The 14,137-nt window shown below is 48.1% G+C and overlaps 5 protein-coding genes across 5 annotated transcripts; 3 read left to right on the forward strand and 2 right to left on the reverse strand.

The window, feature by feature from the left end:
- Positions 1 to 936: 936 nt before the first annotated feature.
- On the reverse strand, positions 937 to 1,138 carry FIESC28_07081 (uncharacterized protein; the record flags this gene model as incomplete). The annotated part of the gene is made up of 2 exons (XM_031161223.1): positions 937 to 1,053; positions 1,106 to 1,138. 2 exons carry the CDS (start codon positions 1,136 to 1,138, stop codon positions 937 to 939), a joined length of 150 nt encoding a protein of 49 aa, XP_031014694.1.
- Positions 1,139 to 1,990: 852 nt separating this feature from the next.
- Positions 1,991 to 3,436, reverse strand: FIESC28_07082 (uncharacterized protein; the record flags this gene model as incomplete). The annotated part of the gene is made up of 4 exons (XM_031161224.1): positions 1,991 to 2,908; positions 2,967 to 3,131; positions 3,188 to 3,278; positions 3,333 to 3,436. The coding sequence occupies 4 exons, from the start codon at positions 3,434 to 3,436 to the stop codon at positions 1,991 to 1,993; spliced, it is 1,278 nt and encodes a 425-aa protein (XP_031014695.1).
- Positions 3,437 to 3,859: 423 nt separating this feature from the next.
- On the forward strand, positions 3,860 to 4,703 carry FIESC28_07083 (uncharacterized protein; the record flags this gene model as incomplete). Its single annotated transcript, XM_031161225.1, has 4 exons — positions 3,860 to 4,012; positions 4,064 to 4,136; positions 4,186 to 4,520; positions 4,575 to 4,703. The coding sequence occupies 4 exons, from the start codon at positions 3,860 to 3,862 to the stop codon at positions 4,701 to 4,703; spliced, it is 690 nt and encodes a 229-aa protein (XP_031014696.1).
- A 1,616-nt stretch (positions 4,704 to 6,319) lies between these two features.
- On the forward strand, positions 6,320 to 7,289 carry FIESC28_07084 (uncharacterized protein; the record flags this gene model as incomplete). The annotated part of the gene is made up of 5 exons (XM_031161226.1): positions 6,320 to 6,382; positions 6,537 to 6,629; positions 6,682 to 6,835; positions 6,894 to 7,099; positions 7,155 to 7,289. The coding sequence occupies 5 exons, from the start codon at positions 6,320 to 6,322 to the stop codon at positions 7,287 to 7,289; spliced, it is 651 nt and encodes a 216-aa protein (XP_031014697.1).
- A 3,941-nt stretch (positions 7,290 to 11,230) lies between these two features.
- Positions 11,231 to 13,240, forward strand: FIESC28_07085 (uncharacterized protein; the record flags this gene model as incomplete). Its single annotated transcript, XM_031161227.1, has 4 exons — positions 11,231 to 11,418; positions 11,511 to 11,622; positions 11,736 to 12,214; positions 12,265 to 13,240. 4 exons carry the CDS (start codon positions 11,231 to 11,233, stop codon positions 13,238 to 13,240), a joined length of 1,755 nt encoding a protein of 584 aa, XP_031014698.1.
- Between the last annotated feature and the right edge of the window lie 897 nt (positions 13,241 to 14,137).

The following is a 14,137-nucleotide window of genomic DNA, read 5'->3' on the forward strand; positions in this document are numbered from 1 at the left end:
TTATGATATGCTTCTGATTTCCATTTTTACCTTGGGTTACAATGTGTATTATTGTGTTAATGGCATAGATGTGCTGTCCTGATGATGTACCTTTTCGTTGTGCATACCGATTACCTCCCTGGTCGCGTTGGACGCGAGGTACTTAGCTTGGCTGACTACTTGAGAACGCCATTTGGTCGAGTGGGAATAGGAACGGGAGCGAATAATTACCGACAGTGCTTCAATTCGAACCCTGTTTAATATATGGCAATTTTCCTATTTGCGATTATTTGTTGCGTTGCGAATATGATCCTGTTTGATGCAATGAACCTGGTTATATTAAACCTTTTTTATTTATTGCTTGAAGCCAAGGTGTAAGCTTCCGCCATGCCTGCGGGAATGCCAATCGTGATGTTGACATCTTCCAAAGCCTGTACTTGGATTCGATGATGTCCCGCGAACGAATGAGGGTCTAATATTTGGCTTAAATCTAAAATGCAATATTGCTCTAGATATTCGAGGTGTTCTAATACCCTTTTCAGCTTAACATTTGACGACTTCAACCGCCCCGTCGTCACCCACTTGGGTCCTCCTGCAGGAACTCAACTGATTTACAATGGAGAAGGCGAGTGCTCTTGGTGTAGTAGCGTGCTAACCGCTTTATGGTTTACCCTCATACAACAATATGTACAGCAGTGACATGATAACTTGTCGCAAATGAAACCGCAGGAAGCTCCAAAAGAAAGTCTAGAGGCGACTGATTACGCTAGGATTAATGGTGATGAATTGCATGGTAGTTATGCGACCGGAGTTGTGATAGTGCGCCGGGAACTGCTACGATATCCTGGCTTTGGAAAAGGACCAAACGATGTTTGGGTGTATTCTTCTGAGCTGTGAAAATGCTAGTACCTAGGTGCCTACTACCTAACCTTCCGACCAACTGTAGACTGTAGACTGCTAAGCAAGGTTGACACCATCCTCCTTCCTCAGGTCGCGAGCACCACCACCCAAAACAACTTCATCAGAGATAGCCCATAAACACGAAAGATTCAAAGAACTGCCTTTATCGCCGTACTGTAAGGGCTATGAGCTCGAATACTTCGAGAGACTACTCATCGAGTCATACCAATGTCAGTTCCTCTCTGGAGACTGGCATCATGTTTGGGAGGGGTATAGCACAGGCGGCGCAGATAATTGTGATGAAAGGTTGTTACTCTAAGCCACCTACCAAGGTTGAATTATGCTGCCCCAATTGTTCTGTTTATGCACATATATGAATGCTCATGCTTCTTCTCTCTCTTGTTTTTAATGCCCGTATAATCCCCTCCTCTACGAACTGAGTAGATATGAAAAAAGCAGATGCGGATTGCTCTACCTTGCCTTGCCTGCCTGTCCACTTTGTACATACGTGTCTGATGCAAGTGCATGCTGTTATCTCTATTCCGCATTATTAGCCGGGATAAGAAGAGCAGATGCAGTATAGCGCCACCTTCTCTTTGAACGCTGTGGACTCGTGGAGGGACAGATGGAGATTATATTCTACATGAGGAACTATCAAAGAGTACTCATACATCTATAGAGAATTAGTTACGAAGGAAGGAGCTCAAAATACCGCATTATGAGAAGTACTTCTCATCTCGGAGTGTTTAGCTGGAGAGGCAAGGTTAAGCACACGAATGCCTTGTATAGCCAGAGTTTATTCTTTTATTACTCTATATACAACCTACGATGCTTTTATTTATTCAATTTCCCGATTTCCAACGCCGCGGATAGCAAGTAGCGTGATTACAAAGTTGTCGTAGTAGCAACACCAGAAGGGAGGGCTTTGAGGAATCGTTAGCTTCGGCTTCCCAAAAAAAAAAAACAAGATAATCTTGATCTTCTCATCCTTCTTCATGGTACAAGAACGGCATAAAGTGAGTATAAGTTTGGTTCTTCAAAAATAAAAGCAAGTCAGCGCCAATGTCCTCTCATCCTAGCAGACGTGTAACCAAAACTGACCTCGAATACTTTATTCGGTGGCCACCTCTGCCTCGGGCTTGGTCGGCGGGGCACGAGATTCATCTTCAGAAACATCAGCTGACTTGTCTCGAATCCTGGATTGTGAAGAAGCCGAAGAACTGTTCCTCCGTCGGCCTGCAGGCGACTCTCTCCTCTTTGAAGATCGTTGTCCGCCCCTCCCACGGTTTGGGCCTCTCTTGGATTTACGGTCTGGGGATGCACTGCTCGAGGGACTGCGACTTCGGCTACGGCTGTAACTGCGACTCCTGCTGCGAGAGTCAGATCGTGACGAAGAGACACTTCTCGTGGACCTCCTTCGGCGGGACACCGAGCGACTCCTTGAAGGTGAGTATCGTCGGCGTTTTGCTGCAGGAGAGTCCCGACCTGACGATACAGATCGGGATGGACGACTCAAGCGACCCCTATCTCGGCGTCTGTTGGCACGACCCCGGTACGAGTCTCCCTTTGGAGAACGCGACCGCTTCCTTCTGTCTCCTCTTCCCCCTGGAGAGGTGGCCTTGGGTCGTCGGTCCGATTGATTAGAGCTGCGTGACGCACTGCGACTCCGAGAGCTTGACCGAGATGATGCTGATGCTGAGCGAGACCGCGCTGGTGACTTTCGACGGCCATGGTCGGCCCGGCCACCTCCTCGCCTGCCTTTAGGAACGTAACTGTCACGACCGTACGAGTCTCTGGAATCTCGAAAGCGTGGGCCTGGTGATCGTGATCTGCGACCACCCCTCCTGAAGCCTCCTCCTCGACCTCGGTTATCGAAATCACGGTCTCCTCGCCGTCCTTGCCATGTGTCCCCACGAGTAGCTGCCCGGTCTCGGCGGTCACGATCTTTCATGTCAGCGACTTCGCGATCGCGGCGGTCCCAATCATCTCGTCGTTGTTTAGCAGTCTCAGCGGCTCGGTCTGCCTCGATCTAAATACAGCATATGTTAGAAACATAACAAGTATAAAGATATTGCGCAACGACTTACCTTTTCCTGCATGAGCTCCAGCTTCTTGGCTTCGAGTAGCTCTTTGGGAACGCCTTGTGGGCTACTTTGAGCACTCAGCAGTAGTTTCCATAGATCTTTGCAGAATGGTGCCGTATCCTTGTCGAGAAAACCTGTAAGTTGTATTTGGAGTGACTTGATGTCCGGCTATCGGCAAGCTGTCAGTATTCATCATGAGCGGTTCGGAATCGGGGTAAACGTACGTATCGCGGGCCCTCGATGAGGTTGAAAACAAGCTCGATCACTACATCGTCTTCGTTCCCCAGGATGTCAGAGATCTTACTAGCAATCCATCTAACGAGGCTTGTCAGCAAACGCTACCACGGAGCTCGCGATCAGAAGACTCACTTCTTCATGACTTGTAGATTGACCTTTTGCATGTCAACCTTCTGGCTAAACTCGGCAGGAAACTTGGTCGACTTCATGAGTCGCGCATCTACACCGGTAGCCATGATGGTTGCTTTGCAATGGCAATCTGCTGTCGTGGATTTAAGAGACGCGTTAAGAAAAAGTTGCTAAGGATGAAAAGTGACGTCGCCAGCGGTAGGCTGTTCGAGCCGCGACACAGTGACAAATGCTGTGTGCACGGACCACATACGACTCGGGCAATGCGAGCGCTGGAGCTCTCCAGCTCTGGCAGTCTTCTGTGGTACAAGGCCTTTAGTGGAATGTGTTTGGGTGACTGCACTGAAGAGCCCTGAAGCTGTGTCCAGCTCCAACTCCGTCAGGGTAAGGCACGTCACCCATCGGAGCCTACCCATCTACCTCTAGTAGAAGAAAGATCACAACTTACATTGGCACAATTCACCAACTCTTATTTTCCAACGCAGGATCTCTCAGTATTGCACTCTACTCCTCTTGGTTAACCTTCCAAAATGGAAAATTTACACGCACCAACTGTACCCTCCGGGGAAACAACTGCCTCTGTCACTAATGGCGATGCAGGGCATCTAAGCTTTGCAGAGTTGCAGCGCAAGAAGGAGGATATTGAGGCTGAGCTTAAAGCTCTTGGGGGCGTGCTTGACTCGGTATTCACGAACGTCTAAATAATTAAGTGAGGCATGCTGATTCTTTTGCAGCATGGAGTTGATATGGGCACTTCTCTGTTGACAAGTGATGGTTTCCCTCGCGCGGACATCGATGTTGCTCAAAGTATTATCTTGAACACTGTTATTAGGTGTTCATCCACTAACAGCTGTAGTTCGAACCACAAGAGCTCGCATCATCCTTCTACGAAATGATTATAAATCTTTGATGGCTCGTATTGAGAAATACCTTCACGAACATTTCGCTAGTCTCGACGAGAATGATGCTGTACCGGTTGCAGACTCAGGAAGCTCCCAATCAGTCTTACCAGACTCAGTTTCTGCACCTTTGGATCCTCCTTTCGCCAAGGTCAACACTGTAGCCGCAGGAAGTCCTGCAGAGACTGCTGGTCTGAAAGCTGGGGATGAGATTCGCAATTTTGGCTATGTCAACCGGGCCAATCATGACAATCTCAGAAAGGTTGCGGAGTGTGTTCAGGGTAATGAAGGAGTAAGTTGAGATTGAGGAATAGTCCACGAAGGCATGTCAGCTAACAACACATAGAACAGCGTTTTCATCAGAGTATCACGAGCAGACGGCGTTGCCGAACGACAGGAGTTGAGGTTGACTCTCACACCCAGAAAAGATTGGGGTGGTCGTGGCATGTTGGGTTGTCATATTCTTCCTCTGTAATGCTGAAGTTGATCAGGCCACAGCCAAATGTCATATCATAATGGAAGACTCTACAAGGTTCTGTGCATTGCTTATATCGATGGCAGTCATTGGAAGCGTTTATGCAGATTAGAGAGTGACAGAGGACCTCAAACATTCACAGAGCGAGATTGGGTGCCTCAGACTAATATTAGCCGTCATCACAGTATCATGGCAGTCATCGTGACATACAGAGTTTCGTTCATTGTGATGTAGCCCGGATGCTGTATATGACAGTATAGTACAGTTGCGACTAAAGATAATAGCCTTGATGCTGCCCTCATTCTTTGCCATATCGTATAACTTATAAGTACAAGAGATTTCATTGGTACATGGGTGTTAGGCTAAGAATAGTACTATCATAGAATGGCCAGTCTTTACACTACATAACCATGGTGACCTGGAAAATGCAATTCTGGCAACCTGGGAGAGAAGGGGAACACGTGTAAGGGATGGGCACGCATTTCAAACCCAATACATGGTATGCCTAAGTACCAAGCTCAGGCGTATCATTGAAATAGGGTATGTTATCTTTGATAGCCAGCTGCCCAGAAGCATCGGTCAACAACCTATTGGTGCCAACTCAGATGAGGTGATTACAAAGCTTGTGTCTATTTGTTTAGGCAGCTGCTGAGGCATACACTCAATCTTGTTATGAAAATTGGTCTTGAGGCCTCATGAGAGACCAGAAGCATGGTATTGATGGAACTACTTACGGAAGAATAGATTACTAACCTTACCTTCATAACTTAATATGTATCAGAGTCCTTCTCTGTGACTACAGTATTGTCCAATGAAATTTGAAAGTGATAGTACAATGCGTGCTACCTAAAGCTGCCTAGAGGTTGCCTGGGCAAGATGACTAACCATCTTGATGCAAACAACCTTAGACTTTAGAGGTAGCTCACCCGATCCATGATGTCGGGTGGCAGGGTGGTATCGACAGAAGGGAGCCTGACTGAAGGCGCTGGGATCACCTCATAAAGAAAAATGACGGACCAAAAAGCAAGGCCAGGCACTACCAGGCGGCCATGCACAGCCAGCGGAGCAGGAAGCAGCGAACAGGAAGACGCATAGGATCGAATCAACAAAACGGTGCCCAATGACAAGAGCGGATTCTCGGGCTCAGAGCGGTGACGGTGACAGCAGGCCTTGATTGAGTAGGTGGATCACTGGCAGCTAGCAGAAGCCAAAGGATACTGTACTTAATACTGAATGGACGTGCATCACGTGCAGCCTATCCACTCCAAGGTAGGTAGGGGCGACTGAATTTTTCGCTTGAGGTCCTTCCCTGCCCAAAAGTCCCCCGCCGCCTTTCAAAACATCCATCAGGTTGACCTCTTGAAAGTTTGTCAATCAATATACCCACCAACAAGCAACGGTTTTTTCAGGTATTTAGGATCCAGTCCCCCTCGCCGCTCCTTCACCTCGACGTATATACATCTCACTTGATACCCATCCACCCCATCCCATAACATTCGAATCGAGCCATCTTTGCCGACCGCTTGCTCAACAGAAGCTAACCCAGGCCTCTCAGCACCCCGCTTGTTTACATCTTTCGCGCCTGTCGCTACAACACCACAAACACAACCATCAAAATGGCTGAGCAGCAGACCCCTACCTTCAAGCTCGTGCTTGTCGGTGACGGTGGTACCGGAAAGGTGTGTAGGATCCCATGACGCAACATCCTCTTTTCGCGATTTTTTCTTCGACGACCGCCGAGCTCTACTCCGCCAAGTTGAACCGAATCTCGAGAGACATGAAGCGACCGCCCATCAAAACTGCAACGTCGACTAACAATTCATTCTACGATAGACCACCTTCGTCAAGCGTCACTTGACTGGTGAGTTCGAGAAGAAGTACATGGCCACCCTCGGTGTCGAGGTTCACCCTCTTGGCTTCACCACCGTAAGTCTGGCGACCCCACGTTGATCTATGCGGGGTACTAATTCCATCACAGAACTTCGGTCAGATTCAGTTCGATGTCTGGGATACCGCCGGTCAAGAGAAGTTCGGTGGTCTCCGTGACGGTTACTACATCAACGGCCAGTGCGGTATCATCATGTTCGATGTTACCTCCCGTATCACCTACAAGAACGTCCCCAACTGGCACCGTGAGTCCCACCCCGCCATGATATCATCATCAGAACCGCGATTGACAATTATTTCTAGGTGATCTCGTCCGAGTTTGCGAGAACATCCCCATTGTTCTCTGCGGTAACAAGGTCGATGTCAAGGAGCGAAAGGTCAAGGCCAAGACCATCACTTTCCACCGAAAGAAGAACCTCCAGTACTACGATATCTCCGCCAAGTCCAACTACAACTTCGAGAAGCCTTTCCTCTGGCTCGCCCGCAAGCTTGTCGGCAACCCTCAGCTTGTAAGATTACTTTGTCTTGCCATTTGAGTTCCAAGATGCTAATCAATTTGAACAGGAGTTCGTTGCTGCTCCCGCTCTGGCTCCCCCCACTGCCCAGGTCGACGAGAAGCTCCTGGAGGAGTACCGCAAGGAGATGGAGGACGCCGCCGCCATGCCTCTGCCTGGTGAGCTTTCCGACGACGATCTGTAAATGACTCGTGCGTTCACGGAAAAACTTTGTTGAGGAGGATGCTGCCAAGTGTCCAAAGAAGGAACGGTGCATTGGGCAGTGTTTGAGGATGGCACATAGGCAGCCGGAACGACCATTTATGAGTACAGGACGGAAGTCCTGGAGTTTACAGCAGCGTGATTATGGGGCGGCACAAAAGACTGGCCGTCATGCCTCTCTTTGGGGTTACAAGGGACGGTGCACTGCAAAGAGCAGTGTCTTATTTAGTTTAGCTAGACTTCCTCCACAAAAACAATGAATAGGGCCAAGTTTGCGTGGCTTGGCTGAGACAACGAACCTTGACCCTTTGGTGGAATTATTGTGTTAATGCACGATGTGATGTACTGCAGATTAGGGATGGATGAGACAGGGTCCTGACGGGGGAAGCTCTGCCATCGAGTTGAAGGGAGATTCAATCAATGCATCTTGTACTGAAGATAAACACAGACGTTGTGTGTGTAGCCGCATCCCAGCCCAGGTTGTCGGAGTAGTCAGTCAACTTGGAGCCACCTTGACATTCATCACAGCGTCGTGTTACCCTAGCCTCCCGATTAAATTTGTTCGGCATATTGCAGGTAGCACATGTAGATAGGCTCAATTGACAGGTGTGATTCGACAACTGCCATGCTGCTCTAATGCATCCCGCCGGTCTCTCTTGAGGCGGCCGGACGGGTGAGGACAGCCAATATGTCAATAGCCTATAACTTGGCCTCGGGGTATCAGAAGAATTAGCCCTCGAAAGCATACGTGATGAAGTTATTTGATCACTTGGTATTAGCCTAGATCAGCACTTAGGCTACTTTGTTATGATAGCCTATACCTTGAAGAATAGTTCTTCTGTTACCTACCTACTAGGCTTGTTGAGAATTCCCCTTGATTATGTAGGCATTTAGATATGAACAAGTTGCTGGAGAGATGGAGAATTGCATTCTGAAGTTTAAATTTCGTATGTCGTCATATGATTGTGAATATCTGGCCATGTTCTTTACAACATATGCGGAACCATGCCAATTCGCAGTCCTGAGATGAGAAGGGCCTTCTGAGACAAGTGCCCAAAGTCACGCTCTAGGAGTTCAGTGTGTGACTCGGATTTCTATAATTAAGATAACACGTTTGTCGAGATTATACATTTGATCTGCATGTTACCGAAAACAGGGGTCGTCCGTGATTCTAATCATCTAATGACAGGGCGTTGAAGACATCCACATGCCAGGCTTGTGCAAAAGGTTAGTCGAACGGACGTTGAGATCTTCGGCTAATACGAAGACCGTTATGAGCCGCATTATTTATGCTAAAGTGATTGAAACACGCGACCCGGGAGTGACATGAGAGCAGATTATCTACCAATGAATTATCCATCGCTTGTCTTTGGGTGTGCTCCTTTGATTATAAGATCGCCACCCTAGTTGTCCTGATTTGAGCATGTGCTTGCCTACAGATCAGACCAGGGATCTAGCGTTTATGTCTGTAGTAATTCCAGGATTTAGCAGAGCGTGGGGATGAGTTATGAGCGACTAGCCCAGGAGAAACATGATTTGGAACAAAGATGTTTCTTCTTGTTGTGACCAAGACCTCGTTAAACAACGGATGGTACAGTGCCTACGATCTGGTATTTTTATCGTAACCGAAATAATCTCATCAAATAGTCTAAAGGCTAGCTTGAGAAGTGTTTATTTTGGTCGGAGGATCTTACGGTTTCATGGTATTGTCCTCGTATACGGATAGTCAGAGTTAGTAATCGGGTTTAAAGTCGAGACAGCAGAGTGGGAGGCTAGACGTTGACGATCATGGCTTAGTGGTTTGACAATCTACATGGATATGGATGGATATGGATATGGCATCCCTCCACTTTGTGCATATGCGTGTGTGTACATGCATCCAGAAGCAAACAAAGCGCGTTTGGTGGTTAGTGAATGCGGAAAAAGAAAGACATGTCGAGCTGTTGTGTTTCTTGTTGATGCAGCAGCCCATAAATACGTGAGACGCGCTTTTTGGAGGGGACCCATCAAAACAAGATACAAACATGGATGGAGGATGGATCCATAACTTATACGAGACTGGACGTGCAGACGAATAGGATTTTAGATAATGTTTAAGAGAAGAAAAATAGAATCAAGTAAATGAAATGAAATGGGAGATCTCTAATCTCGATAATCGATTATGGCACGCGGACTTGCTGTAGGGGAATGATATTTAAAGGACCGTTGACCAGGATCTGTGTTGTCATCCAATGTTACGTAGGCAGACAGAGAGATTGAGAGATTAGGCTTGGCGGTTTATTTATTTGTTTAGACAAAATAAAGTGGCTATTAAAACAGTTGAGATGGATGGACCATGGATGGCGGGCATGACACCCCTGCGTATCTGTACTGGCGCATGCAGCCACTTAATGAAACAGGGGTGTCAATTGACCACGATATGGTCTGGTCTGGTTCCCCCCAGGATCGCTAGGTACTTAACTAACACCGTTTGTTAATTGATCAGATACAGACATCCATACGGATACGTACATGCATACATAAAGAGCGTGGGGCATGATGAGAAACAAGGGAATGAACCAAGATTTTTAAGCAAACTATGCTCCTCAGTCGAGTTAGACCCTGGGTAAGAAACTGGAATGAAAAGCTTGCCTCAAGCTAGATCATGCCCGAATTCTTCTGCATGCATAGTTTATGCACCTTGTCCTCTAGCCGCATATACACCCAGAGTCCAGTAAAATCGAGGAGCAAGTTTCTGCAAAAAAACAAAAAAAAAACTCTTTTCTAGAGTCTCAACTCTGTATTCCCCCCTGTGACGCAAAGTACGTCAGGATAGACAACTAACTGGCCGTGCTCTTCAACAGATAAAAATAAAGTTATGTCTAGTATTGGACCTCACGCGTTTGTGATGGTTTGTTCGGGTTCCTGTTGATGAACTACTCCACAACTTAATGTAGCGCGTCTTTTCTCTTTTTATCCAATACTCTTGCGGGGATGCAAAACGATGGAAGGGGTAGGAAGGAAAAAAAAAAAACAGTTCCATAGTTCTTATCCTACCCAGGTACTAACGTAAGGGGACAAGTCATCTTCCCTCGTACCGTATCTGGTCGGCATCTTGTAGATTAGGGAGTTAGGTCTCTTGAGCAAGACATTTTATATGAAAGCTTAAATGATCATGGAACCAAACTCAAGTCACGGTGAGACTGAGACAACGCGCTTTAACTCCCTAAGGGATCCAATCAATCAATACCGCGTTTTCGGGGAAAGCACATACGCCATCTATTAAAAAAGAACAAGGCGGGAAAGCTAACGAATAACTAATCTAATCTCCAACGAGCCCAGGTAAATAGCACTTAAAGATGGAGATCTGAAAGTGCGGTAGGGGAGGTTGGTTTGGCTTCGTAGGGTTTTTTTCTGTTGTTTACTGGGTTTTTTTCCCTGTCAGTGCTAGCAAGTGCCACGGACAGGGGGGCGCGTTTACAAGGTTTACGCGGAGGCGCAAGCGCCCAAGACAAATGGGGACCCAGGAGGGGAAGTACAGCGCAAGGGCCTTGGAAGGGAACTGAAGGGACGATACCTTCCTAGGCTGGGTCGCCTCGTTTTAGAAGCACGCCCTAACTACACGTCGCTCCTCTACTCTACTCTAGACTTGACTTGACTGGACTCTACAACGACAACCTCGTTCTCCTTCCCGTCTCTTCTTTCACTTCTTCATCTCTTTCTTCATCATCAAGACCTCTAGGACTACTAACCAAATCTTCTTTCTTGTCATCTTTCTTCTGTACATCTGTTTACTCCCTTGTTAATATCGTGACTGTTCTGTTCGTCCTCTCGCGAAACAAATCACCACCCAGACAAATCGCCTCCTCGTCCATTCTCCGTCCAGTAATGTGTCTGCATCAACAATAAGGCCATCTCCATCACCCTCTCCTCCTATCCGCAATCATGGCCGCCCACAACAACTCTTCCTTCGTCGCCGCTACACCCGACAGACACGCTGCCTCGGCCCCCAGCCAACACGATGTCGCCGTCACGCCCCAGAGCCTCCCTCCTCTGGCAGATGCCACTGGCAACCCAAACATGTCCGCCCCCGACTCGGAGAAGCATCCCAAGGGGAAGAGAAAACGCACGGTGTATGTTTTGATCTCAATGGCAACTCGATTTCAAGGGTGGACGAATAGAATCTAAAGAGCTGAGCTAATTTTGTTTCGATTGCGTCGTGCAGGGCCAAGGACAAGATGATTCTCGAAGAGGCGTACAGCAGCAATCCCAAACCCGATAAGCAGGCGCGCCTGGACATTGTCCAGCGCGTGTCATTGAATGAAAAAGAAGTTCAGGTATGGCAAACTCAATGGTCGACGTTGGAATCTCTACCCTATCAAGAGTTGGCTCTCAACGCGTCTGCCAAATTTATTTTCTAGAACCACGAAATTGACATGACCCCTACCAGATCTGGTTTCAAAACCGAAGACAGAACGACCGCCGCAAGGCACGTCCCTTATCACCACAAGAGGTCGCTGCTCTCCAATTTGGAGGCATGAACGTCATCCCTTCCGACCCTATCGTCAACACCACCACGCCTAGTAGGCCTGAGAAGGCATTCCCAGTAACCGACCCTACTGGATCACGATATGCGGATCATATCTCTGCGCCTCGACCTTACGATCAGACTCCTTCTATGCCACGAACTCATTCAGACCTCTTAAATAGCACACCGGTCTCCATTCCTCGGGACCGTGACTACCGCTTCCCCGATGTCACTCCCAACCGTATCGATCCTGCTCTCTCTCATAGTGCTCACGGTGCTTCCCATTCTTTGTCCAGCTCCATCTCTAGTAACGTTGGCTATCTCGCCAACCGTTGGAACTCCGCTCCAGGTTCTTTCTCCACCCCACCCGCTATGAGCCGTAGCGGGGATGATTCCTTCAGGTATGCCGTGGTTTCTCTCATCATCCGTGATCTCTAGCTGACCCGTACAGATTTGATCATTTCCCTCCTTCCTCGTGCACGTCTGAAGGTTCCTCTTATCCACAGAGCCAGTCCAAGGTTCGCCTGTCAATGTCTCTAGAAGGCAAGGCTGAGCTTGTCTCCAACCAAGGCTCTCCCTCACGTGAAATGCCTCCTCGGCCATCTTCAACTACACCAAGTCTGCCCCAGGTGCGACAACGAAGTCTGCAGCGTAGCCATAGCGCGGTTCCATCGGTCACTCTACCTCCTATCACGGCACTTACCAACAGCTTGCCTCCTCCTAGGTTTATGCGAGGTCGGTCTCGTAACGTGCACGCCTGGGAGTCCTGCGCGGACGCAGAGAATCGTGATGAGCTGACAGCCCAGGCCGAACACGAGTCGAACGGATCGGCGATTGCGGCTATCAACATCCTTCGATCCCTTGGGGGAGCTCAGCAGCCAAGCCCTGCTAAGCGCAACGCTCCCATGACGAAACCCCAGCAGCGACCTCACCAGGCGAAGAAGGCTAGACTGGACCCCACTGGATCGAGTATCTCACGACTGGAGACGGAATTGGAAGATCTTGAAAACGCAGACAGGGAGTATGGCAAGGTAAAGGTTTCCATGTTGGTCTCACCAACGGGCGGTGATTCAGACAAGGAAAACTTGAGCCCTGACGAGGATCATAGCTCCCCTGATCCTTATCACCGTCGAGTTCTGCCCCCTGCTCCTAAGCCCGTTAGCGAGAACCCCCGACGTCTCGGGCGAGTTCTTCAGGAGCAGAAAAGTCCAAACCTACTAGCCAACCGAGCAAACACTGCCCCCGCACGCCCCCGGTCCATTATAAAAGAAGGATTGGAGATTTTCGAGGACACGATGAAGTCTGCTATGCCTTCTCGAGAGAACGAGGTCGAGAAATTCATGCGAGGCTCGGTCAGCCCTAGTAAGAAGCCCGACATGGATTGTGTCGCTGGCCTTCTCTCCCTCAGCCAGGGAGCCTGGAGGTGAACCAAATGATGAAGAAAAAAAAGTTTAAAGAGCTGCCGTTGCAGTTTCTCGGATGTAATGCAAGGGGAATAACCGGATGACAGTTATACGGTCTATGCGACTTATCTTTTGTGATCTTTTCTTTCCAGAAACGGAGAAGAGAATCTGTCGTGCATTTGCATGAATATTGTATGAGTCTGTTCCCCAATGTACGTACATAGGTGTACGATGTTTGTTCATGTCCTGTTCAAGGGTGGCTGGGTATGGGTTTGGTTTGGGCGCCTGGGAACTGGTGCTTGTAAATATGCTTTGACATTCAACCAATATTGCTGGCTTAGGTGAAGCTGGTAGCTCGGCTTCTTGGATGAATGGAAAAGAACAAGAGACACTGTCTCGCAAACATCATCAAGAATGACTTGTCTCGTCACGAGAAATTGGAATGCACAAAGTTGATTGCAATCATTCGAAATGTAACGTGACGACAACGTGTGAAAGCGCTTGTAGAAGTCGAAAGGTCCCCCCAGCAGGCAAGCAACAGAAGAAATACTCTAAGCCTTAGGCTACAGAAATAAAGTAACCTAATGCTAGCCTAAGTTAGCACAAGGTGACCGAATCCTTTCATCTCTTATGCTCTTGGTAGCCAATTCTTCTGATACCCTGACGCCTGGCGCCGTATCGTTAGCTGTTGTATGTCTAAACTTTGGGATGACAGATTCTTCTAGATTTGGCTTCATTCGGTCCATAACTGGCCCATCGTTGATCAAGAATTACTTCTAGTGTTGATAATCCCAAGCTCTGTTGCGTATATCGTGGATCTCGTAGGCATATCACAATGTCCTGCCATAACATGAGTCGATTGGTCATATCCTGAGAAGCCGAGTCTTGGACACCACATCACTCATTATAATGTTTTCAGAA

The sequence above is a fragment of the Fusarium coffeatum genome (genome assembly GCF_003316985.1).
Source record: "Fusarium coffeatum strain FIESC_28 chromosome Unknown BRIP53273_contig_153, whole genome shotgun sequence".
Lineage (NCBI taxonomy): Eukaryota > Fungi > Ascomycota > Sordariomycetes > Hypocreales > Nectriaceae > Fusarium > Fusarium coffeatum.